At 41.4% G+C, this 23797-nt stretch overlaps 2 protein-coding genes across 2 annotated transcripts in view; one reads left to right on the plus strand and one right to left on the minus strand.

Annotated features, from left to right (window-relative positions):
• LOC116918957 (peroxisome biogenesis factor 1) overlaps positions 1-23797 on the minus strand; it is an 85488-nt gene that overhangs the window by 33387 nt on the left and 28304 nt on the right. Inside the window, 2 exon segments of the mRNA XM_045171104.1 lie at positions 2954-2990; positions 13688-13840. The gene's annotated coding sequence lies outside the window, so the exon portion shown is untranslated.
• On the plus strand, positions 13175-19460 carry LOC116918960 (putative transcription factor capicua). Its single transcript, XM_032924782.2, has 5 exons — positions 13175-13651; positions 14598-15319; positions 16669-16863; positions 16970-17125; positions 17248-19460. The coding sequence occupies exons 2-5, from the start codon at positions 14617-14619 to the stop codon at positions 17538-17540; spliced, it is 1347 nt and encodes a 448-aa protein (XP_032780673.2). The 5' UTR covers positions 13175-13651; positions 14598-14616; the 3' UTR covers positions 17541-19460.

The following is a 23797-nucleotide window of genomic DNA, read 5'->3' on the forward strand; positions in this document are numbered from 1 at the left end:
GGACACACGAGACACCCACAAACAGAACCACAACAACAGAGGAAATGTCTAAAAAAACACCCCCCAAAAAAAACGGGGAATTTCTTTTGCTCTCAGTTTACGAATAAAAAATATAAAAAAAAAAAAAGATAAAAAAAAAAGGAATTTATAAAGAGATGGATTCGATCCGGTTCAACAATAAGCGTAAAGAAATGGCCATCAGTTGCTGGTTGAAGTTTATATCAATAGAAAATATATATATATATATTCGTCGCTTTTCTTTTTCTACTAAACTCTTGGACGACATTCATCATGGGTGGATATGAAATGCACAACACAAAAAAAACTAAAGGAAAATAAAAAAAGAAGCTGACTCGGCACTTAGCTATCGCCTAGCCAACAATGGGTAGGAGACACACAAACTAGTTAGAATGGATTTCGATAAAAGAGAAAAGAAATAAAACGATGGGGGCTGAAACACGGAGAAGAAGGGAAAAAATGTCCAGCATTTTGAAAAAAAAAGAAGACGGAACACACACACACACACACACAAAGTCGTCATTGTCAGTTACAATGCAAACGCATCCTTCCGGCTGTGGCTCGTCTTATAAGGGAGGGATCTCTCTCTTCTTCTCACCGATAAAAATTGTCATTTAAGAAAGAAAAAGGAGAAAATAAAACGATGCGCCATTATCGCTGTACGGTCCTATGTCTAGAAAAGAAAAGAATAAAAAGAAAAGAGACAGACGACACAAACAACTGATGCTGGACGATGGTGCGCAGAAGAGAAGTGGAAAGAGCACCAGCACCTGGGCAGCCGCCGTTGTAGCTATTCTATTTATTTCTCTCTTCCCCCAACCCCTGCACCCACCAAAAAAAGTTTATTTGATAGCAATACACAGCAGCTTGTGAGATCAACAATGCGCCAACTCAGTAGGGGACGCTCCCACTCCTCAGAACACAAGAGGAATGAAAAAGAAAAGAAACCACCGCCACCGAGGCGCACACCTGTGAAACGAGGATTTGTCAGTGGATGGCCAGTATATATATATAGACACACTACACCGGTATTATACGTATGTGTTTTGTGTGTGTGTGTGTGTGTAAGGCATAACAAGTCTGTCTAATGATACGCTTTTTCTTTCTTTTTTATAGGTAGCAAAAGAGAGAGGCTATTGGTTCCGGTCACCCCCTGCTTGTTCGGCTGCTAGTATAGGGTATAAATAACCTTACATGTCGCAATGAATTCAAACATATAATATTGTATCTATTTATTTTATTTTTTTAAACATCATTTTTATACTTGGAGCGACAACCTATTTGTCTCTATTAGTTTGGCGTTTTTATCAAATCACCGCCATCAAGGAAGACAACTTTGGCCGTGGGAAATGTGAATTTGCATTTTGCTTACTAGTTTTATTTATTTATTATTATTATTATTTAAAAAAAAAAAGTCAGTTTGAAGGAAGAATCTGAACCGAAAGCTGTTCGGTCCTGTTCTCAAGGCAAGCAAAAGATAAAAATCAGCACGCACACACCTGAGGATTCCGTCTCTTCATCGTCGTCAAGCCGTCTACCACATCAACCGGATTGCCTTGAAACTCTTTTTCACCCCTCTCTCCTCCACTTTGCCTTTTGTTGTCAAAAGAAGAGAGAACGTTAAAAAAAAGAAAAGCCTCTAAAGACACCCTTTCCTCATTTCTGCTATTCTTTTCTTTTCAAGAAAAAACACGTTCAGAAGTCTGCGTTTTTAAGATGTTTCGAAAAAAAAGCCTACAAGAGAAAAAGGTAAATCGATTGTACTTTTCGACTAGATGAACACACACACACACACAATTCCCTATATCTAGAGGATACATCTCCTCCTTGTTTTCGGCTACTTTTTCGCAGTGATGCTGCGAGGCGAGAAAATCACATACGCGATGATAAAAAATGGAGGGGGGAAGAGGCGGAGATGCCAGTAGAGTCAAGAGGATTTTCGTATGTCAATCACGCCCTGCGATAGGCTCTGCTCAAATACAATAGTGCCGACAAATCGACAAGAAGAAGAAGAAGAGCAAGTCAGATTATCAAGTAGAACACATGCGAGGACCAAGTGGGCATTTTCACTTATCACATTGGTCCTTTCCATCTTTTGATTTCATTCGCATTTGCACGTGAGATTAAAAAAAAAAGATTTGATTTTTAAATTCAAAAGAGACTCTGTGCAAGAAAATTAAAAAAAAGATAAACATTTTTGAAAACTGCCCATCACCTGGATGGAAAAGGATTTAAAGGTGTACTGCGTCCAGCACGTGCAACGAGGATTTGAATCCCCCCCTCCCAAAAAAATAAAAATAAAATAAATAAGCGGAAGAGCGATCGCTATACGCTACGATTCCTTCCTATTCATCAATGATGTCCGGGCAAAAGCTTTTGATGTAATCCTCCTTTTCCAAAGGGGATGGATGGCATCAACGAAAAACAGGTGGGAGGATGAACGTGAGCGGATGTTCGGCTCGTTCGTTCGGCGCTACTTTCAAATGAGAACTTGCAAGAGATGTGGGTAGGGGTTTTTTGTTTTCTGTTTTGTTTTCCTTTTTCTTTTTTTCCCCAATAGCATCGACATGAATAGATTGTCCGGCAGCACATGTGTTTGTTCCGACTCGTTCATCCCCTTCGGTCAAGAATGAAAATGTGCGCGCACGACTATGTGCGCGCACGACTATGTGCGTGTGTATAGATTGGCATTCGATTTTGTTTTTCAGGTGCATTGCCGCGGCAACATGTTGCCATCGATCGGAAAAACAGGGAGGGTCGGTGCAAAACGGAAAAGAGGACAACAGACCGGTGCGCAATGGAAAACTTGTTCGCCATTCAAAAGACTCGAATGCGCAGGACCTCGAATATAACCCCCCCTCTTGCCGCCCGATTGCGTCACCACGAGGAAGATCCTCGCAAAGAATTTAGAAATACAAAGCGAAATTTGTCCTACCTTTGACGTCGCTGTTGATCCGTCCATCTCGTGGAACCTGAAACATTGAAAAGAAAAATCACAAAACGTTAGTCATCGGCAAATGATATCAGGATTAAATAACTAACAAACGATACGATCAATTAAACACATCTCGATTAACCTGATCATTTGATACCATCCGAAATTGGATTGAAAAACGGATAGGGGGGGGGGGAATCGATTCTTCATTTTGATTTGAACGTCAAACATTGTCAATAGTATTTAAATGGCTTTGGCCAACATCACAAAAGATTGAATGCAGCCAAAAGAAAATCCCAGCAAAGGATGTGTTGCCTGCGCCTAACAATGGCCGCGTAGAGTGAGACTGTCTATAGCTGACGCAAATAAATATAAAAATAAGCAACAATAAGGTGAAAGAAGGATACAGCGAAGGTTATATACGTGCAATGACGGTATCTTTTGTTATCCTGTTGTTCTGCTCCGCTTGTGTGTGTGTGTGTGTGTGTGTGTGTGAGAAAAAAATGTTGTAGACAGGGAGAGAGGAACTTTTTTCGCATCGATACAATAGAGACGGAGTTTAAAAAAAAAAAAAAAGGAGAAGAAACGAGTCGATCGTGTCCATTTCAAAAGCTCTTTTAAAGCAAAGCGTGTGTGTCACCCACACACACACACACATGGAATAAATAACAATCCTCCGGTAGACGACGTCGATTCTCTCGCCCACCGCCGACTCTCTTGCGTCCAATCCCTTCCGAAATTCAAAGGCAACCAGGGTGTCCGTTTTCATTCTGCTGATGATGGGCACGTTACACAGCCTGTATCCAGTGAAATGCATTCTCGGACGGACACAATCCCGGCATGAGGCCTTTCCTCACATACGAAAAAAAAAAGAGAAGAAAAGAAAAGGACTGACGACAACAACAACAACAAGCCTCCATCATTAGCCCGTGGGGCCCCGGTGGTTGTTGGGGGCCTATCGTCGGAATGAGACAGCAGCAGGAAAGCGAAGCGTCAACATCATCCGACAACGATTAATATGCCGAGTCATCTCGTTCTCATCGAATCCAAACAGAAGCGGCAGAAGTCGACGAGCGTGGAGAGAGACGACCCGGCCCACATTTCCCATCATCAATCGTTCTTAGATTACGAGAAGAAAAGGAAGGCGCTACAACAAGTCAAAAAGAAGAGAATTTGTTTTTTTTTGTGGGGGGGTGGGGAAGAAAATGAAATGAGGTAAAAAAAAAAATCAACTGGTTAAAGACGAATAGGTTAATCCAATAGGACCTTTCTTGAATCATTCGCTTCAACGTAATCCGGATTTCTGGTGACAGATAAATTTGTTGACGTTCGTCCGTGCGATTTCATTTTTTTATTTCATTTTTTAAAATTTTCTTAAAAAAAAAAAATAAAGAAAAAAAGAAAAAAGTCAGATCAAGATGGTGGAGATTACGCGTTGCATTCACGTTTGGCTCGTGCGCGTACCTCCAGAGTAGGAAATGATTGAAACGCGTCTTTGGGAGTCTCCCGTTCATTTGCACAACAAGAGAAAAATATTCGAAATTGAATACTAGAAAAACCACTATAGCTGACAGGCGTGTAGCCTTTTTTTTTCTTTTCTTTTCAATTGGGCAGTCCGCAATTGTATCGCGCAACGACCGCCCTGAATTCCAACGCCGAATGCATCGCTCTCATTCCTTCCACACAAACAAACGTGCAACTAACATCGTCCCCCACGACCGCGGAATAAAGCGGCTCATTAAAGGTTACAAGGTCCGCAAAATCATCTGCTGGCGACGCGTGTACAAAGTCTAGCGTTTCAAACGTTAAATAGCTGCAGTTTGAATTGGTGAATCGCGCAAAAGCGGAGACGGCATTTGTGAGCAAAGATATAGAGCCGCTGCTTTTTGCCCCCTTTCCATTCAAACGTCTGTGATGGATTCCAAACAGGGCGAACGTTCCTGCCTACAACTCTTTCTCAAAAATAGGAAAGACCCACACATCTAAATATATTCAAATCTCCCATAACACAAGAGATCTCATCTTCGAATCGGGAGGGGGTGAAAAAGAAGGAACCGCTTTTTGAATGTACACGCGCGCTGAAATCAATCAATTCTCAGTAGGGCACAGACACAGAGCGTGACGCGTGTGAATTGTGATGTTTGAGGCTGTCTGTGCTGTTGGGTATCGGAAAGAGAAAATGGAGAAGACGATGGGACCAGAGATCGACGGACACAAGGACATACGCTCCACTTCTTTTCAATCTACAGAGACGTCGAAGAAGACGACAACACACACAGCCGATTGGAAAGAAAGAAAGAAGATAAGAGATAGAGTGGAAGACTTTCTTTCTTCTTCCTAGCGCACGCACAGCATTTGCATTTGACAGCGTCTTTTTCTTACAACAGAGACGAAAAGAAAAGTACGACAGACAACATTGCGACCAACAAAAATGGGAGAAATAGTCCGATCTTTTTCCCCCATTTATAAGACAAGATCAAAACTTTTGGGGATATCAAACTGTGCAAAAAAAAAAAGAGTTTCCAGATTCCAACAGCCCTCCCCCGCCTTTCTGTGTGCACATTCAACGTAATTCATTGCACATGTATAGCTATTACGTTTTCTTTATTTAAAAAAAAAAATAATAAACTGTATAGCATCGGGTTTTCTATTGGATTTGTAACCTTTTATTGATCGGCGATAATAGCAATCTGAGAGCAGAGGAGGTTGCAAAGAGCCATGCACAAAATGGGGAATTAAAAAAAAAAAAAACGAAAGAGGGAGGGCAAACATTCTGTGGTCTGAAAAGCAGCTTACAAGCTATCTCTATTTAACATCGCCATATATAAATATATTCTCGGGTGTGCACTGCGCATTACATCCGACTCAATTTGAGTGGGTGGATACACACATTCATGAAAAACGCGTATGGGATCCTGGCCGGATATCTCACGCTAAACAATATGGACGGTGTATATAGTATATATATGTACCACTGGACAAGATAGGTGGAGCTGACGGGAATTGATAAAAAATAGTGAAATGTATCTACAGGTGGAGGTCGTCCAGTGAACTAGACAGATTCATTCCCATTCACAGAAATGCGCAAGCAGAATGGAAAAAGAAAAAAATGAGATATTTGATTACGCAACTGCTGCCCCAGGTAGAAAGAGAAAAGAACCCTGGCTTTTCACTAGCAAAAGGTCGTAGTTTTCTAGTGAAACAGCTAGAGATTGTTGTGTTTTTTCTCTCTCTTTTGGCTTTCTCTGATGTGATTGTACGTGTCTCCTGGACAGGACAAGGGCGCGGTTTTTCACTGAGCGACAGTGCGAGTAGAATGAGACGGGCCCACGAAGGGGGAGAAACTCACATTCACCCTGGAAACGGCTTCAATGAAGCGACACTATGCCATGCACGGTGAATTGTAACCAACTCCCATACATTGGCCAGTCCTTACTACTTAACTTACTATCACGTCCTTCAATCCCTCCTCCCCCCCTATTCTCGTCCCTTGCATGTCAACTGAGGCATAGCTCCTGTTGCTGCTGGCCCCCCAACCGAACACTCTGTCCCATTGTAAATGTGTCTCTGTGTGTGTGTTTTTATTTTCTTCTTTGGGAGGGAAGAAGAAGAAGATGAAGAAACCCGGGTCGTTTTTGCCAGACACACTGGAGCCGGGAATAGACTCCCCCTTCCTTTTGATTTTGCTGTCTATATTCTCTGATTGTGTGCACGCATTGAAAAGGACATTGAGTGAAAAAGAAATCCATTGGCTTCTTTTGCCACTCTTGGAATAGATTGGTGTTTTAGAAAAATGACGGACAATAAGGCATCAGCGGCAATGACCTCTCACCTCGACGCTCCCTCCATTCAACTGGGCATGCACATAAAGAACACAACCCAAAGGAGTTTCGATTGTTAATCAATAAATTTTTCTTATTTTTAAAGCGAAAAGAAGTAGAGAATAGAGGAGAAAAGCCCATTAGCCGCGGTCAGCCTGAATCCACCTTTCTCCATTTTTTTTTTTTTTTTTTATTGCCCATACATCAAATCGATGGAAGGGAGCCAAGATAAACTAATTTCTTCTTTTAGTTTTTTTGGGGTGTTTTACGACGGGTCAAAATGCATTTAGCATTTATGAGCATTTGTGTACGGTAGGTATCTCATTGCTGAGAACAATGACAATCGCAATTGTATAAAAGGAAAATGGGAATGCAATTCCTTTATTTAAAAAAAAAAGAAAATGGAGATAGGTATCCAATGACCATTTCTGCTAAAACTCTCGGGAGAGATCCAATTGCAAATGTTTTCTGGCAAAGTGTCATTGACATAAAGCCTGAAAATTAATTTTTAAAAAATTGCCGAAAGAAAAAAGGTGTTTAATTTGTTTTTTTCTACCAAAATATTCATCATCCACCCCTTTCTTTAAAGGCTAATGACTTGGATTCTCTTCCTACCGTCTTAACGGTACAGTCGTTTCTATACAAACCTCCATCAAAATTCAATTGGAGACCCAAGAAAAACGCAAATCAAAACTACTGGACCATCGCAATTCGGACGAATTAACTGACCTAAATTCTGGCTCGTAAAAATTCAACGATGCGAGCATGATTCACATGAAGCCTATATCAATTCTTCTTTCACAGTTTTACATCAGTCTGCCTATTGTTGTATGCCTTTACACCGTTCATACATTTCAGAGCTATAAATAAGAACGCCGACATTAAAGGGGGAGGGTCTTCATAGGCTAACTACTAGACACTCGTGTGTAGATGTGCAGCCAAGTTTCAAACAGGCGGATTTACGTCCAAGGTGTGCACACAATGGCCATTTGAAGGACAAGAAATAGAAAAGAGACACACACATATCCATACAGGGCGGGAATAATCAAAAGAAAAGAACGTTACTATATACAGAGACACTGAAAGAGCTTTGCTGTGTGTATATAAATACACACATCTGTGTATGTATACGTGTGCAATGCTCCGTTCACAATGAGGACCTCATGGCCGGGAGGAAAAGAGTAGAAAAAAAAAAGAAAAGGTATTAAACAGAGAGTAAAAGAGAGAGAGAGAGAACTGAAAGCAAAAGGTTTATGGCCAGTTGAAGCTGAATGAGAAAGTAAGGGGGGGTTTGGTTGTGTGGAATAAAGCAACTTGTATGCATCGGTCATACACACCGAGGGGAGAGGAGGAAAAAAAAAGCTACTTTTTTTCTTTCTCCCTCTTCTTTAGAGAGAATAACAACAAGAATATATATATATTTAAAAAAAAGGAGAAAATACATGAGCTGGAACCCAAACTTGTCGAGCTCTGCCTCTCAATCCGTGCATAGGTAAAAATGGACACAAAAGAACCGTAACAAACGATGGTCAATATAATCCAATCCTCGAATCATTCAGTCGTCTCTGTTTACTATTAGCCAGCAGTTCCTACGTACTTTCCGATTCTCGTTTCGTTTTTTGTTGATCCCATTCGATATCGGAAATCTTGCTAGGCCTCATTGATTTCCGTCCTTCATTTCGGGCTTTAACATGCAGATAAAAACACGTTATACCTATTTACGTACGATATCGGACCATCTCTTCGATGAGAAGCTCCAATACACACACGAAATCACGAAAGGGAATTTAAAAAAAAAGGAGGATGCAAACTGTTGCCGGAACTGTTACCTAGCAGCGTCTCCTTTTATTCCACCCTCCTTTTCATCCGTTCATGTCCGATGTGCAAATAGACACACACACACATACGGCAAACGCGGTACAAAACTCCCTTATTTCGTTTGTGTTCTGTTGTGTCTGTGTTATATACTACACACTATGCTGCACATTATACATTAATCTTATTCGCGCCATTGAATGAAAGACTCTTATATTCCCTTCAACCTATTTTTTGTTTGTCTCTTTCATCTCTCCCCCCCCAACCCTTCAGGGTATATCAAAGCCATTCTTAGATATTATTATCATCCCCCCCTTGCATTGAACGTGGACAACAAACGGGTGTGAATTGGCCCAGGTAACAACAGAAAAAAAGAGAGGACGGGATATGAAGGGAATAGTTGAGGGGGGACACACACACACACACACAAATATGAAAGAAGAGAGCCCACGGTCTATGTGTGTGTGTGTGTCTGCTTTCCTTCCTTTTTACACAACCATTCTTTATTGGCGACAATGGCCAAATCAAATACATCTAATATAAATAGTCTTGTATGGCGAGCAGCTCTATACCTGGGATCGAAAAGGGACACACATAAAAATGTGTATAAATAACACAATAATCCTACGTGTATGTAAGCTCGCTTTTGATTGCTTCGAATAAAGATGATAGAGTACGTGATGCCCCCACCTCCAATTCAGAGCCTCGACTGTTTTAAATAAGAACGTGGTGTGCCTACGACAAAGAGGACCCAATTTCGCTTATTGTTGTTTGTTTTGTTGCCTAGTTGGACGTGAATTAAGATTTTCTTTTTCTTTTTTTTGAATAGGAAAATAGGAAGGCTTTATTAGCCGAGATAATAAAAACAAGAAAAGAAGAGAAAAAAAAAGAAACAGTTTTAAAGCTTAACTGACATGTGCTGCTGCTAGCCCATCATTTCCCGTCCACTAATGTCTTGCAGAAGAAGCCAACACATTCAGGTAATAATCCGAGCTGCAAGGACTTTGTGGCCACTCTCTGGCCCGTCTGTATGCGATGCGGCATGGCAAAAAAAAAAAAACAAAAACAAAAAAAAACTCCCCATCAAATATATTTAAAAAAAAAAAAATAATAATAATAAAAAAGATTTCCATTTAGTGGCAACGATAGTGGAAAAAAAAAAGTGTTCATTCGGGAGGGGGGGTTGACTGAGTGTGTGTGTACATGTGTGTACGCATATTTCTTTTATCGCCCAGTTTCAATCTTTATGAGCCAACCGCTTTGCTTTGCATTCTTCCTTCCCAAATAAAAATAAAAGGACCAAATGAAAATTCAAAAAAATAAAAATAAAATAAAAGTTAAGAAAAAAAAAAAAAGACTCTTAATGATTTTACGGCGGTTTCGATGGCGGATAAGACGCAGGGCTCGCGCGCGCGCGTTCCGCCGAGCTCCGCTTCTCAATCCCTATAGACTGCAGCGATCGAGTCCCTCCAGTACAAACTGTTTTCTCCAGTGCGTTTCTTAATCTCTCCTCAGAGGATTTGACACCTATTTTTTTTTTCTCTCTCTTTCTCTCTCTTTTCTCTAAGTCCCATTTGTAACTTTAAAAAAAAAATAGAAAAGACGACAAGAGAACTCCTCTATCTATTTTCTCCCCCCTTTCCGAAAAAAAAAAAAAAAGCAAAAAGAATAAGTAAATGGACACACTACATTTCCCTGCCATTCGTCCTGTTCTGCGTCTTTCATTCGACCCCCCCCCCCTCTTTTTTTGTGTGTGGTACCTTGGGTCTATTGTTTCGCACCTGAAGTCATTTCCGTCGAGATTTGTAAACTACAAAAAAAAAAAATATAATAAAATAAAAAGGGAATAGAGAAGCCGAGGAAAAACTGAAGGGCTGGTCAAGGAAACCCAATCCACCACCAGGTGCGACGAGGACACGCGGAAATCGACGGTAGCTATACGCATATCATAACCATCCGTTTGGCGAATTCAACAGAGAAATAGACCAAACACACACACAAAAATAAGACAAAACATGCCAGGAAAAATTGCACAAATTGCAATTTCTTGCTATTAACCTTGTTCGTATTTATGGTCTTTTTTCGATGAGGTAAGATGTCGCTGGGGACATCGCCTTTCAGCGCATCTAAAATCAATTAGGAAAGTAGGTGAGGGTAAAAGAGGATCAATCTCAAGGATAAACAAAAGAAGCTTTGCCAGCAGTCAAAAATGTTATGAAACGGCTCGAACCCAAGTAGATCGAGGTCGTTCAAATCGACACCGTCGAGACATCGTAAATCTCTCTCCACTAGCGACCAACAAAACATTGGGGGGCAACAATCCAAATGAAAATAGACACAAGCAAAAGCATTTTCAAAATTGGAGAGACACAAAAACAACAAGACGCAGTTGGTTTTCACGGTCTATGGGCGATGTACTCACGAAAAAAAAAAGAAGGAAACAACGCGGATGTTATATAAGCCTACCCCTTTTACTTATTCCGTGTCCCGAACATTAAAGAGAACTTTCGTGTGCAATAGCGCACTTATTTAAATTGAGCGAGCGAGGCGGAGAGAGACACACACACGCGCGCACGCGGGAATACACGTCGCATTCAAAACTACAAAGTACAGGGAGTTCTTTATTTATTTATTTATGCCCTCCTATTCTTTTACTCCGATTGTGGGCTTACATACTAACGCATCGATCTGCATGTAAACGTGGCGACACAAAAGAATCCCCCCCCTCCTCCTTCTTCAATGAACGAGAAAGAAATGTACGACGTGCGTTGTTGTTTTCTGCCGTACTATTCGTTGCAAGTCGAAGTGCTTTTTATCTGTCTCGAAAAAAACAAACAAACATGTGAAAAGTCTCTCTCTCTCATTAGCAGCAGGGCGGCCGCGCACGAATCCGAGGCACAACACAAACAGGAGGTTCGAATAACAAATGAGAAAAAGGGAAGAAAGACGGCGGCTTTTTAATTAACTAATGACAAGAGGCAGCCACAACTTCCCTCCTCCGTTTCTCCTTCGTTTTTCTCAATGTTTTCTTTATCTTCCTCTCACTTTACGTTAGCCAACAAACCGACTGCGTGTGCGTCTTTTTAAACTTGAAACGCCGAATGTCCTGTACCCTCCCCGCCCGCCTGTTCTGTGTTCCTTTGACGCTTAAAAGAGGCAGATAAATAATGTTGGAAAACAAAACAAAAGACAGGAAAAAAGCAACTATTATCATTTTGGAGCAAAAAAAATTCAAGGCAATATGATGGGCTCTTCCCTCTCCGAATTCCCTCCGTCACAGCAATCAGACAAGCTCGTAAACGAACATAATAGACACATATAGGCTTTAACATCGCCTAATCTCGTTACGTTACACCCAACGAATGATGACACACGCAACAACGAAAAAAAATGGCTATAAATGAAAAATATCAATAATAATAATAATAATAAAAGAATAAACATTTTCGAATGGCAAAAAATGATTTGTACACGGAGGATGCTTTTGTCGTTCAATATTTGTTAGGCGAGTTGTAATTGCGCGTCGAATAGCCACATGTTTACGAACGTTAGTGTCAAAGTCAATCATGCAGAAATATCGAATTTTGGTTTTTATTGGAAAAAAGAATCGAATGGAATTGTTTGCGTTATGTGTGACAAACACATAACGCAACAACAGTATAAGCGTATAGTTGCCTCTTCTACCGTATTTCCTATTATGTCCAGAGGAATGTCAACTTCCGGCCAACTCTATTCTTCTTTCTTTTTTTCTCTTTCGTTTCATTTTACACACATGTACACACAGACAATTTCATTCTTTCTTTTTTTTTTTCACCTATTATACGTCTCTTTTAAACCATCGGGGGGGCCTCTAAAGGCCGACTGTATACGCAAATAATACACACACAGAGAAAAAGAGAATCCCAGTTGGGGGTTGAGACCCTCTGTTCCAAAAAATAAAAGGACAATTTCATGTTTCCAGTCTCTTTCCTATTTCTACAATTAGATTTGGAAACACAGAAGCTCTAGTCCGCCCCCCTTCCCCCAAAAAAAATTGACAATAGAATCGAAAACTATAAATAGTTCTCGACTTTTGTGATTACAAATTTGTTTGCAATCGATTGAATATCGGTCGTTCCATGATCATTAGTCAATTAGAGCTGTAAAACAAAACAATTCGAAACGAAGCCAAGCTGAAAAAGAAACAAAAGGTTGGAACGAGAGGGAAAAATGCGAGGGCGTTGTGAAAGAGAGTGGGCGGAGTTCCGTGAGAGACCTCCGTTCGCCCGTACAGTACGGGAATGAAGAAAACAAATTTTTTTTTTTTTAAGAAAAACTAAGTCCATGAAAGAAAAAGAAAAAAACAACAAGGAGATAGAGCGAGAAGGGGGGGGGAAGGGGAAATCCATACGAGGCAGCCCTCCTCGAGGACGTCCCTTTCTCTGCCTTTCATCCATCTCGTTCGCTCCAGCTCCCTCGTACCAATGCGGATGGCTGTGATTGGACGAGAGGACTCGGTTCTGCGCTGCCGCCCTTTTTTCTTCCCATCGCCCTGCCTCTCCTACACCTACACACACACACACGCGGCAGAGCGCTGCTTGGCTCTTGGTGTATATTAGCCCCAGCGGAAACGGCCATAGCTTTTCGTCGTCCTTTTTTCTCTCACTACATCCTCAGCAGCCCGTCTGGTGTGTTCGTGCGCTCCATCGCTCTCCCAATTTCGAGTATCCGTCTCTCCAATTTCTTTATTTTTTATTTGTGCACTCGCTTCCAGCTCTCCCCCCCTCCTCTCCACACTCCTCAGCCACTACACACACAAGACACTCGACCACCGTGTCAACGCCAATCTACTCCGCAAATCAAACGAGGTGTCATCGCAAAAAGGACATTGTTTCCAAGTGTGGCCCAGTATATAAAAAAAAAAACTGTCAGTGAAAATTTGCATGTGAAAAAAAAAGAGAACAAAAAACAAAATTCGTCGACAATTGAAAAGTGAGTGATCAAGTGGCTTCTTTAAAGAGAACATCTAGCAGCCAAAAAATAGCCACAACTAGTCGTCGATCAAAAACAAAAACAAACAAAGGTAAATAGAAAGAATTATATGCGTATATTCACTTACATCTATTCCGGTGGTGTGAGAGGGTGTCTGGCCGGTGTGTGTGTGTGTCAGGTCGCGATGAAGTTTAAAGGTGTAAAAGAACGAAAATTGAAGACAACACAGTCAAAGGAATTAACGGCGGCGGCGTCCTGTTTCAAACAAGGCCAAAACTACCTGTGTAAATAAAAGAAAAAGAGAAAAAAAAAATGTAAATAAAATCATATGCCAACAGGAGAATTATTGTTCAAATGAACAAGACACGTACAGTTTGAAAAGAGAAACACACGATCTTCTCAAAGAAAAGAAAATATTTCCAAAGGGGTTAGTGAGTATTAACGGATACAGTGTATACATGTATGGCTGATTCTAACAGCCACGCCTATTCGTGTTGTTTGTCTAACGTAACGACGCCGACGAAAGGGGTTCGCGTTCTTTCTAATTAGTTGGTAGTTGCCGACCTGTTCCTCTTCATTTCTCTCTTTTTTTTTCGTTGTTGTTGAAACATGCCTGAAACACACACACACCCTGGAGGCGCCGGTATATGTAACATGGCCAGCCCGCGTCGCGTATACAATAGGATTTGACTCTCTCATGTTGTTATTTATACTTGTGTGTGTGTGTGTGTACCATTCGACATATCCTTGGTTTTTTTTTAAAAACTAAAACTGCCTTTTCTTGTGACCACACCATCCGTCACAAATATAAATGCATAACTCTAGTAAAGGGGAAGCTCTAGCTGCGGTTTCTCTTCAACGGCTGTCACACAGTTAAAGCATAATTAAGGATGATACGTCACGGATGTTTGATTTTTAAAACCCCTCGTCATTTTCTGTTCTCTTTGTTAAATTTTTCCCTTTTTTTCTCTCTCTCTCAAACTTCGCGGTTATTTAAACTCAAATTCTAACTTTTGTTCTAAAAAAATGTTGAGCAGAAAAACTCAATTAACGGACATGTGCGACGAAGGATCACCGTTTGGACTGTCGAGCGCTTTAGACCGGTTGAACGCCATGAATGCGTCCATGTCATCGCCGAGCCTAGCGGCCCAGGTGGCGGCCTATCACCACCAACAGCAGCAGCAGCAGCAGCAACAACAACAGCACCACCAACAGCAGCAGCAACAACATCATCAACAGCAGCAGCAGCAGCAGCAGCAGCAGCAGCAGCACTTGCAACACCAACAAAGCCAACAGCTTGTGCGCAATCATCACATGATGCAGAGCTCTCTGGCGCACCAACACGCAGCCGCCGCCCATCATTTTGCGGCTTTCGGGCCGGTCGGTGTCCATCAGCCGCATCACCACCCGTCAGCCCAGCATCACGTCGGCAACGTCCTCAATTCGGTGCCGTCATCCCCCGAGTCGTCGCCATCGAGTTCGCCGATTCCGCATCATCAACACGGCCAGCCGTTGCGCGATCATTCCATCGGATCGCTGTCCATGAGCTCCGGATCGTCCATGATCCACCACCAGCAATCGATGGTGGCTGGCATGACGATGGGGGGCAACAAGGGCGGCTGCGGCAATAACAACAAGAACGCAGAGGATCACATCAAGAGGCCCATGAACGCCTTCATGGTCTGGTCTCGTCTGCAGCGCCGCAAGATCGCGCAGGACAATCCGAAAATGCACAACTCGGAAATATCCAAACGACTCGGTAAGTTCAACACGAACTTAATGCACAAATTAAATTGAATACTATCATCCCCTCAACAACAACAACAACAACAACAACAATAACAACAAAGAGAGAGAGAGAGAGGACGGGATTGTTGGTAATCAATTCTGCCCTTTTCCTCCTCCATAGTCGTGAAATATAAAAAAACTCGATTTGAATAAGCCACAAAAGGACAAGCAACTCGGGAAAACTCTTGGGTGCTCGTTTTTTTTTATTTAAACCTTTAACGAAAAAAAAAAAAAGGTTTCCCCGTATACCCCACCTCCCATACAAAGATAGACTTCTCTTTCTGACAGCAGTCAATTTGAGATAACGTATTTTTTTATTTTTTTTCAATTGAAACCATTTGGGTGGGATTCTTTTTCATTTGTGATTTGATTGTTGGATAAAAGGAAAAAGAGAAAAAGAGAAGCGGTTAGAGTACAAGGGCGACGTTATTTCTGTCACTGACAGGCTCCAAGTGTTTAAACAAGGCGTCGGGGACAATATGCCTCTCTTTTTTTTCTTCTTTTATCCAGTCACATTTTTTTCTTTTTATCACTTAGATTCTCTCTATTTTTGGATTTCGTTCCCCCCCCTTCCTATTGCATTTGAAGAGACAAAATTTATATATATGTATATTTAAAAAAAAAAACCTTATGCGCCATCCTCCTTTTATATTTCTTTTCTTGCCTGAAATGTTGACAAAAGAAGTGGAGGAGTAGGGTTTGCTGATATATATTCAGCGGTCGGCTCGTTTCATTATACTGTGCAAACAACACGCAGCTGTCCGTCTGTCGTAAATCCGCAGCCAACCCTCTCTCGTCTCATTCTTTTCGCATTTTCCCGCCGATAATTCGTGAAGCGTCGAATTCATCCATAATCCGCCGGATTGTTACATTTCCATTGTGGGGATACGTTCTGTACTGTTAACAACAACAACAACAAAAAAACGATAGGCGGAATAAAAGGGGGGGGCGATGTCGTATGGAGGCACTTTTTACATATGCCCATTTATATATTATATTATTTAGCTATTGACACACTGTCTGCCTAAGTCCGTCTCTATGCCCTATACAGACACAATGGAGGGTTGTAACGATCCCGACGGATCAATCATCGTGCAGTACGAGATTGTGTGCATTAGACATACCCGTTCGATTTATTCATACGGACACAAGATCCATCAAAAAAAAAAATAAAAAATGACGCCATCAATGCGGAGTTGTATGAACTCGTTCGATAATTGAATAGACCTTTTCATTATCTGAACAGGGAGGAATAAAGTAATTAAAAAACATTTTGCTTAATAGAGACGTTTTCTTTTCTTCTTTTTCTTATTTAAAAAGGCGCTGAATGGAAACTGTTGACCGAAGATGAGAAGCGGCCATTCATCGACGAAGCCAAACGTCTCAGAGCACAACACATGAAAGAACACCCCGACTACAAATACCGACCCCGTCGCAAACCAAAGACACTTCGCAAAGATGGCTACCCTTATTCGCTACCTTATCCATCCGTTTCCATGGACGCGCTTCGTGCAGGTAAAGACAACAAAAACGATATCCGATTAAAATTAAATAATAGAAAACTTAAAAAAAGGCGCCTGCTCAATTACAATTTGAAAAAAACTTAAATTTGAATAAATAGGTATGGCCAATCCAATGACGCAAATGAACTCTTACTATCCGGGGGCTGCAGCTGCCTACAGCTCATTGAGCGCTGCTAGCATGGCCGCCGCTGCAGCTGCTGCTGCCGCCCAACAAAATGCCATCGCCGGTCTTGGCCAATCCAAATTCACAACAGGTAATAAACAAAATCAATTTTCCACCGAAAAAAAAAAATATATAGATATATTCGAATTAAAAAGATGAATGCTAAAAAAACAAAACAAATGACGTCATTTTCTATTTAAAAAAAAAAAAAAGGTGGGCTCATCGCTGGATCGCTATTCAGTCGAAGCGGAAAAATATCGCGCTGCTGCCGGTTACATGGCAGGTCATCACAATCTTTACGGTCACGGCGCCGCACCGGTCGACCCCGTAACGGCCGCTGCCGCTGCAAAGTACCTGGAATCGTCCGGCAAAGGATTCAACACGAGCGGAAGCAGCAACGACGGTGGCTCGCAAAAGGGCTCCGCATTTCTAGCGGAATTGAGCGGAGGCAAAGCGAGCGACAGCGGCAACTACCCGAACAGCAACAACAACAAGAGCTACTCTGAGAACGGCAGCAATAGCGACAATTCGGCCGCAGCAAAGGCCTACCTAGAGACGGCCAAACTGTACATGGATTCGAAAAATTACGCGGCCGAAGTGCAGAGGGCCTACATGGACGCGGCGGCCAAATCCATCTTACGGCGACGGCAAGAATGTTCAACACGACCAGCACAACAGCAGCAGCAACTCTGAGGCGGCGGCGCTGCATCGATGGACGGCTCAGGGACCATCAAGGGCGAACGCTCCGATGGATCCTCTCCGTCGGCCATCCATTCGTCCAGCTCTCCATTCTCAAACCCGTCGGCTTTGGCCAACTATTACAGTCAAGCGGCCGCGGCGGCCGCTGCCGGACAGGCCGCCAGTAGTTCTGTGGCCAACGGTGCGGCCGCCGCAGCGGCCCTTTCGGGCATCGTTCCTCTCTCCTTATCGCAATACGCCCCGCCCACCGGAACCTACCCATCACCTGGCGAGTACAGACGACCATTACCCGTCATTTTCTAAAGGAGATTTTCAATTCTTTTCGAAAAAAAAAAAAAGAGAGAGAAACCATTCCCTACACTTTAGCTGTCAAATAACTGCATCGCGTTGATGCGTTACGACATGATTCAGCATTGAAATTTCCTTCTTGTTTTTGTTGCTTTTTTCTTGTTTGACAAAAAGAAAAGAAAAGAAAAGAAAAAAATCTTTGCTACAATAGCCTGTAAGTAGAACAGTTTCAATTATTTTGACGGTTGAAGTGTTTCCCATTGAAACGAGATTCCGAGAAATTATTAGAAGATAATAATGGGAAATAGATTCAAAGGGCGTCTTTAGTTAGAAACCTTGAGGGATACGCCCCCCCCCATCTGCTTTTCATCCTTCAATCTCTGAAACAAAAGCAAAATGACTTCAACACCATTCTAATATCTGTGATTCGTGTCGTAAAGTTTGTCTGCCCTACGCAGAACAAAACAAAAATATATACATAAAAAAAAAAAAACGCAAAAAACAAACAAAAACAGATTCAAAACAAATAGAACAAAACAAAGTAATGAACTCAAATTTTCATTGAATAAGAATGACAATGTCCTTTCCCCCATCCCCTCTCCTGCCACTCCCTACGTGATTTTTTTTTAAAATCTGGAACGTATTTCACGAAATTTCATTTGCAAACAAGGTAACACTCCCCTCCCACCCCAATCACGCTGTATTAACTCTTAATTGGAATTTGTTATTAACCATAAAAGTAAATAAAATAAAATCGATTTCTTGGTTTGACGTTTGCACTTTGATCGTCTTAAAAAAAAAGAATTTAAAAAAAGAAAAAAAAAAATGTAAACAACCACAGCTTTGATGTTCCTCACTTGTGTATTTGGAAGAGAATTTTAGTTTTTTTTTTCTAATTTAATGCAATCGTTTAAAAAAAAAATTTGTTCTCTTGATTGTGATTTCCCAATGTTTCAAATTCGTCTCGCCTCCATTTCATTATGTTTGGCTATTTGTGTTACGCTCCCATTCCCTACTGTTCCATCATGTCGGTCGAAATTCATTTTTGTTTTCTTCTTCTTCTTCTCACAATTCAAATCGATTGCAATTTTCCGTCTTCGACTTCACACGTTTCGTTTCTTTTATTTTTTGTTGTGTGCATTGTTTGTTATGAAATAAAATTCCTTGGACGACAGGAAACCACAAACTATACATACGCCAGTGTAATCGACTCATTTGACTACACGTCCCCAACTCTTGCGATAATTCGTCGTGTTGCATAGAAATCCTGACAACAAAATTCCTCTCTTTCTTGTTGATCCTCTTCCCCCCCCCCCCGTCCTGTTTCATTTAAGTTTCCATTCGAGATTGTCTTTTTTTCTGGCCTCTCTCTCTCTCTTTTTAAAAATTGAATATTACCTATCGTTGTACAGCCCTCCCTTTCGAGAGAAAAAACAAAAACATTATCCTTAATATTATGTCTATCGTTGACGTCAACACAAAGAGAACCTTTTGTTTCTTCCAATGGAATCAAAAGGGAAAAGAACGTGGGAAAGTTAAAGAAAATACACTGTTTAATCGACATGAAAAAGAGTTTAGTCATATCCACACAGACAAACACACCCTACCTCTTTTTTTTTAAAATAAATTAGCTGTATCGTCAACAACACGATCTTGACGACGTCACCAATAAAAAAAATAAACGAACGTCATGTCGGCTGACATTTTAAGAACCTCATTAGGACACAAAGTTCTTCTGTGTGCCCCCTTTTTTTTCACGACGGCTTGCAGCCAACAGCAGCTGCCCATTGACCGAATTGAAAAATGAGACAAGAGACGTATACATTCAACGTGTTCTTTTTTTATGGACGTTACAGCCAACCCGTCAGCGATACGAAGCGACATTCAAATGCAGTTAGGGCTAAAAGGAAAGAAAAAAGAAAAAGAACAACTTGCGCATAATAGAATCAAATGTTTTTGAAATGAAATCTTGTCCTCTAGACCGTACACTAGTCATCCCCCCCCCACTTTCACGACAACATCTTTTAAAAATAAAATAAGGAAAACTCTTACGTCACAGGGTCTATACAGCTACTGGCCAATAATCTATTCAACAGAGTACCGAGTACGGTGCCATCAAAATAAGAGGACGTGATATCAAGTGGGATCACCATCTTCTAAATGCGAAGAATACTCCACACCATTTGCGGAGAAATGGTAACATAATGGACCCAATCTTTTTTTTTTTGGTTCATTCATCCTTTTAATTTCCTTTCTGTTATTATTCACATACAAAAAAAAATAAAGGAAGGGGGAGGGGGGAGAGAAAAACAAAACAAAAAGGAAGACGAGTACGACGAGGAATGTAAAAAGCGAAAAGAGGGTATACACCTCCCTGGAAAAGCGTCAACACTCTTTAACTTCCTTTCCATCCGCCCGGAACCATTGACACTCCGATAATAACCTCCTCCTCCTCTTTAAAGAGCAGAAAAGGAAGGATAACGGTGTGTGTGTGTGCTATCCCTATGAGCTACACACACATAGAGAGAGAGCAAGACACGTTACATACTGTTTTGTACTCTGTGTATATACATATATATATCTATTCACTATTCTCATTCTCGATGTGTATTCAGCGTGTTTAAGAGTTGTCTAGTGTGACGGATCGGTAGCCGTCCGCCACCTACCACATCATGACCCATCGTCAATGGGAAGAGGGTGGAGTGCCAAGTTCCGGCTAGGCTCTTTTCTTCAGTTTAGCCATGGGTGGGCACCTCTTTTCATACAGCGCACACGGAAGGGGGGCAAAGAAAATAAAGTGTACTCTATATGTACGTGCGGGGTGAAAAGAAAGGGCAAATAAAAAAAAATAAAATAAAAAAGAAGAATTTCTTAACCCTTTTTCACAGCTGTGTGCTGCTGGAATTGAATAGAAAAGAGCGAAAAATACGTTTCAAAGAGTACGGCCATTCAGGCCTAGTCTATCATGGAAAAAAAAAGAGAAAAACTTCTTCAAACTTTTGTCCAATTTCTGAATGAGCTTCAACTTTCCTAACTATTTGCGTCTTTTTTTTTGCTTCCTTTTAACCCCAAACTTTTATTTTATTTTTTTTTTTTAAATCCACTCCACGTGCTGTTTTAACTCTGCCATTTCAAGTACCTGGAGTATCAAAAAAAAAGAGAGAGAGATAGAAAAATGGGGCAGTGGCCTACGAAAGTGCGTCAGAACACGCGAGACGGCCCTGGAAAGAGTTGACGTCCGTTTTCACGCAACAAAAGAGGTCGAAAAACATTAGCTAAAAAACTCGCATTTCAAAATGCTAATCATAAATCATCAAAATTGAGAGGAAAAAAAAAAAAAAAGGGAATAATCAAACAATAGCCGAAGCAACGGAAAGGAAACATTGAACGCATCATCAGTCGTCGCTCTCTCTCTGTCTGTCTACTGACGCACGAATTTCCGAACGATATCATAAAACGAATAGTCTCTCTCCTCGATGCCGACCTACGCTACTCTGACAGGCATTCCACCGACACCCACCTTCTATTTTTACGACAGCGTTTGGTTCGAAAAAAAAAAAGAATTCTCACGCAATAAGGTGATACCTGATAGTAAAAAAATTGTAAGTCAATGGTCACACGGCCGACAAGCATCGAGCACCGCCCTGGAGCTCAATATAAAAAAAAACCCTCCCACCATTTCACGGCGTATACCGACATCGACCACAATAGGCGTGACCAACTGCGCAGTAATGAAATGATTCAATGCCGATTGATAGGCTTGTCTCGTTATCCCCATTTGCGCCTCTTCATCTTTCTTTTCATCCACATCTCTTGCGTAACACGTTATCAAAAGGTGAACGAGAAATGATGACAACCGGTTGTGCCATTTGCGTCATCATCTGACGCAGGCCAGTTAACAGCGTACCCAAAAGAAGTTCGTGGTCCCCCAAAAATGAAAAGTCTTGGAATCATGAGACGTAAAAAAAAAAATAATAATAAACAAACAACCTGCAAAACGGGACTCGAACCGGACGAGACAATCCAAATTGAGGGAGGGTTCGGTAAAGTACGGGTTTGCAAGTGACAAGTAAATGAGGGGGCAATTTCGACACTCAAGTGTTGTTTCGAATATGACAACATATATAAAGCAGGTGGTGCTTTTCAGCTCCTTTCTCGGACGGCATTTAAAATTCGGCTGCACGTTCGCCCCGGCCGGTCAAAACGATGGCAATTTTGGGGGTGTACAAGAGAAAAGTACAGACGGAAAGAAGGTGGGGCGCCAAGACACGGTAACAAATATAAAAATGAGAGTCGGACACGTGGCCGGTTATAGTTTGGCTCTAACAAAAGCCAAACAGTTGAGGGAAATCACGCAAAGATGCATACAGACACACGCGTGCATTATGACGAACCAGGAGAGGTAATAAACCTGGACGCATGTCCTCCCCCGATTTGTTTTTTTAAAGCGTTTTGCTACATCATCCGAGTGTAGGGTTTGAAAATAGTATGAAAAAAGAAAAGAAATGTTTTCGTGAGCCGTGTTCTCTTCTCCCAGTTTAAATGGACACACGCGCCATGTTTTTATTCCCATTTTTCATTGGTGGGGGATCTTTGCGGGAAAGGAATAGACATGCACCCGACATCCCCAGATAATAATAAGGTACTAGGCAGACACAATTAAGTAGAGGCTATTGTCGGCCACACGGCGTGAATCCACCCAACGTCCATTTTTTGAAGAGCCACACATTATGATGCACAATTACCGTTTGTGATGGAAAAGTACGTCATTATAAATTTGTCCATCAAAAGCCGATTCAACGTCCCTTTTCTTTTTTTCTTTCCAAAAATGAAAAAATGAAAGAGAAACGCGCAACACGCCAGACACGATAATTCAACAGGAGCTCAAGCAAAAATAGAAAAATCCACACGGATCTAAAATGATCTTGAAAATATATTTTCAACAAAATACTTTCGGCAAATCCCAACACCTGTGATACAACAACACATGAAAAAGAGTATAGGACGAGTTGACGGCCATTGATCGCAAAGAAGAAGAAAGAAAAAAAAGAGAGAGAACAAGACCTTTTGCGAGCTCTTTGCCAACAAAAGCAAAGCAAAATAGGGAGAATCAAAAAAAGGAAGCCCTTCTAAGTAGATTGGTTAACAGTTGCCTGTTTGGATGCACAAATCGGCCATCCAACACTAACTCACCAGTCTCTCCGCCAGTCTCACAAAAGGGCAGGCAGCCACTTTGAAACAGGGCGTCGACACCGCACAATGACTAACTATTCAACACTGTATGTACTCTCATTCTGCCATAACTTACAATTTTTTTGATTTATTTATTATTATTATTTTTTTTCCGCACTCTCTATTTTCTCCTCCCCTCACCTATATGCACGCATCTATACAGCCAAGCAGCTGCCAAAGTTTCTTTCTTCTTCTTCTCTTTTGATCCCCCCCCCCCTTCATTTCAATCGACAACGACAACAACAACAAAACGAGCGAGGAACCCGACTGCGAATAAAAGGACCTTTCTCTCTCTCTCTCTCCCTTTAAGAAAATTGAATAAAAGCCAAGATATATGCTATAATACTACGCTATTATACAGTCTCTTTTCTGCTCGTTTGGGACACACACACACACACACACAGCCATGGAACATAAAACTTAATCTGGTGTGAATGGCAACGACATGATTACTTTGAGGGTAGCCTTTTCTTCCCTTGTTATATAATACCACTACCCCACCCTTTCCTCACAAGTCCCCCCCCTCCCTCTTCTCTTCTATTCC

The sequence above is a fragment of the Daphnia magna genome, linkage group LG3, assembly GCF_020631705.1.
Source record: "Daphnia magna isolate NIES linkage group LG3, ASM2063170v1.1, whole genome shotgun sequence".
Classification (NCBI taxonomy): Eukaryota; Metazoa; Arthropoda; class Branchiopoda; order Diplostraca; family Daphniidae; genus Daphnia; species Daphnia magna.

Excerpts from the sequence above, each read along its gene's own strand:
- LOC116918960 (XM_032924782.2), top strand. The coding sequence starts at position 14,617 with ATGTGCGACGAAGGATCACCGTTTGGACTGTCGAGCGCTTTAGACCGG. Across the intron at positions 16,864-16,969 it reads CATGGACGCGCTTCGTGCAG|GTATGGCCAATCCAATGACG; the intron begins GTAAAGACAACA and ends TTGAATAAATAG. Across the intron at positions 17,126-17,247 it reads CCAATCCAAATTCACAACAG|GTGGGCTCATCGCTGGATCG; the intron begins GTAATAAACAAA and ends AAAAAAAAAAAG.